The 3,043-nt window shown below is 37.6% G+C and overlaps 1 protein-coding gene across 1 annotated transcript in view; it reads right to left on the bottom strand.

The window, feature by feature from the left end:
* The window catches only part of LOC140328542 (probable cation-transporting ATPase 13A4), a gene marked incomplete at its 3' end in the record, with an annotated part of 42,298 nt that continues 39,255 nt past the window's right edge, over positions 1–3,043 (bottom strand). The window contains 3 exon segments of the mRNA XM_072408226.1: positions 1–1,170; positions 1,936–2,016; positions 2,563–2,651. Of these exon segments, the coding sequence (XP_072264327.1) occupies positions 955–1,170; positions 1,936–2,016; positions 2,563–2,651 (386 nt within the window).

The raw sequence follows: 3,043 nt of genomic DNA, 5'->3' as shown, positions 1-3,043 counted from the left end.
AATTTCATAGCACAATACATTGAGATATATAAGCTTTTACAGTGAATCATTCAAATAGACTCTGTGAATAAACAAGTGACCATTCAATATAAAAAAGAGACACACTCAAGGGGTTATAATGGGTCCAATTATTTTCCAACACATTTCGCCAAAAAGATGCTTTATCAAGGGACTCGAGTAGATATACATGAGAATGGAAAAAGAAGATCCCAGAGTGGGTGTGTGTAGAATTGTCAATTGTGACAATGTAAAGATGCCAAAGTAAAGATGGTGCTGGAATGTGGAGATTAGAGAAATTAGAGATGAAAGTATCGAGGTAATAATGAAATCCAATTAGATGTTAGGGAGTTCTTCTGTCATATGACTGTATGACTATATACAGGTTATTCTGATAATCTGGGGTTCCTTAGTCCTCCCTACTGATGTTAAGGGATAAGAGTAGGAGTGTATTGTTGTTAATTGGATGAGTGCGTGGTTAGTAGAGAAATCTAATATTGTATACAATAGGGTGATAATTTGTTAATTGGTGTGAACCAAAAAGGTAGATACCTTAAAGGTATAAGTCATCAGTCCTAGCAGGGTATTTTTATACAGTTAGAGCACCAAAATTTAGGGAAGACACTTCATAGGGTCAGAGGTAAATCCGTTTGCATTGGTGTTTCAGTGTCAAAAGAAGGGAAACCACATCCGCAGCCAGCCACCAGGGGGAGCCCCTGGCTGCGGATGCGGTTTCCCGCATCAATTGTGATATGAAATTATAAAACAATTTATTTGTAACTTAGAATCACCTCTTTAATGTATTTTTTCAATATAATATATTGACAAACACTACTGCATTCAATACCCAAAGCCAAAAAAGCCTTTTTTTTTCGCTCCTTCTTTCTTACATTTCTTCCCCAAACAATCAATAACTTCAGGTACACTATTTATACTCTTTACAGTGAACCCAATCAATCAGTTATGAATTTCATCATTCTTGTAGCATGGATTACAATAGACTGCACCATTGTTTTCTTCACCCTCTGATTTGGCATATTGTGTGGTATTTAGAGGAGGCCAGCTATGATCTGTCTGAAGAGCTCTATATAATACCCTATATTGGCTACGTGACTGATATTTGAATATTCGTTTTAAAAACAGCCAAAGTCTTCTGTTTTCAATGACCGCTTCCTAAAAAAATGAAAATTTTTAATTAATTACTGGATAGCTTGCATTTATGTTTTGGAAAATAACAAACAAACTTCAATACAGCAATAACTGATTTGTCCAGTTTGTGATTTCGTGTTTTCACATTAGTGGAAAGAGGGTGATCAGGCTAACAACAGGAATAAATAAAGTGAACAGCACAGGGCCAGGGCCTTTTTTTTATTAAAAAGCTGCGTGGTGAAGGGCCTTTCACTTAGGAAGTGTGATAAAGTCTCTAAAGTTTAAAGGACAAGGTCTGTAAATCTGATGTTGAGGGTTTTTGATCACAGGGTTATATACCTTTTCATCATATGCATTTTTAAAGGAAGTCCACTGGACAATTAAACAGCCTACAATTGTTTAATTTTGTTAAGAATGATTTGACATCCAGAAAAGCCTGAAAGCCTGCGGGGAGGGAGCTAGGCGTGGGCCTGCATAACTGTGGGGGGGAAGGCCAAGAGGTTAGATGTCAGTAAAGGTAAAGGGGGGAAAGGTAAAACTGAGGGCATAAGGATAAGTAGATAGAGAAAACAATGGGTGGGGGGTAAAAAAGGTATAAGAAAAGGAGAGAGAAGGAGGGGAGGTCCCAATTTTGAAGGTAGCAGTGTGATTCTTGCCCTTCCGCCCCTGACATGCCACAGTCATGACCCTTCCTATGTTTGGACTTTATTTTCAATAGAAAAATTATTACTGAGAGTTTATTTACACATTTTACCTAAAAAGTTACATATCATGTTTACAACATCTTACCTCAACAGTGTAAGATACAAGAAAGAATATGAGCAATAGTATGAATATAGCAATTCTCCAGATCGTGGGAGTGCAGAGAAGCTAAAGCAAAAAAATAAATAAATAAATAAAACAATCAATCAATTACTTTGACAAAACTGTAAGGTTAATCCTGACTTTTCCTAAGATTTAACCACCAGGAATACCCCTATTTAGGTTCCTGGATATATGGACATCCCTGTGAGTTAAGGGTATTCTATAACCTACCAAGAATCTACAATAGCAGTAATGTAAAGCTGTTCTAATCATCTGGTAAATACTATAAAATAGGATTGGTAACCTAAACTCCTATTACACATTTTGCCTTAAGGCAGAAGTTAAATATGGTTTTTAAGTCTAATACATTTTTAAACTGACATTTGTACAACAAAGTTGCATAATACACATCACATACAAATAATTCATACATTGCATGATAATATGATTACATGAAGCAACCATTACTAATTTAGGAAAGTATGGCAAAATGTCAGTAATCTTTGTAAAATTTAACAGACATTTTACCACTCAAGTATTATTTTCATTCATTTTGTCAATTTCATAAATGGTTAAAATAATAGTTTGAATATATTGGGCTATAATACTTACTTGTAATGCTGTGTATAGACCTTCAATATCAGCAAAAAGTATGAACAGACACAAACCCAGCTGTATAGGCAACAGGCAGAAAAATATATCTAAAGATAAAAAAGTAAAACATTATACTAAAGAGAGGCTCGTAGCAGGGAAATATGAGGAGGGCTGCATGACAGGCGTGCTCGGACAGCTCAGAAAAGGAGGGGGGGAAAGAGTTAAGGTTGAAATACAGGTCAAAGGAGGGAGGGGTGAGAAGGTTGGGTCGGAGATGGAAGGGGAGGGGTAAGGAGAGGGTAAAAGGAGAGTGGAACGGAAGTGCAGCACATTTTTTGGGAGAAGAAATTGTGAGAGGATGCTGTCAGGCATTATGGAGTCCATTGACGCCTTAATGCGCCAACTTAGGGCTGCGGCGGCCTCACGAGGTTGCGCAGGGCCCTGCGGGAAGAGCGGCAGGATCCCGGGATGCGGGACTGCCAGGTAGGTCAATGGGGGG

Source organism: Pyxicephalus adspersus, chromosome 4 (assembly GCF_032062135.1).
Source record: "Pyxicephalus adspersus chromosome 4, UCB_Pads_2.0, whole genome shotgun sequence".
Classification (NCBI taxonomy): domain Eukaryota; kingdom Metazoa; phylum Chordata; class Amphibia; order Anura; family Pyxicephalidae; genus Pyxicephalus; species Pyxicephalus adspersus.
This window is presented reverse-complemented; position numbering and strand designations above follow the sequence as displayed.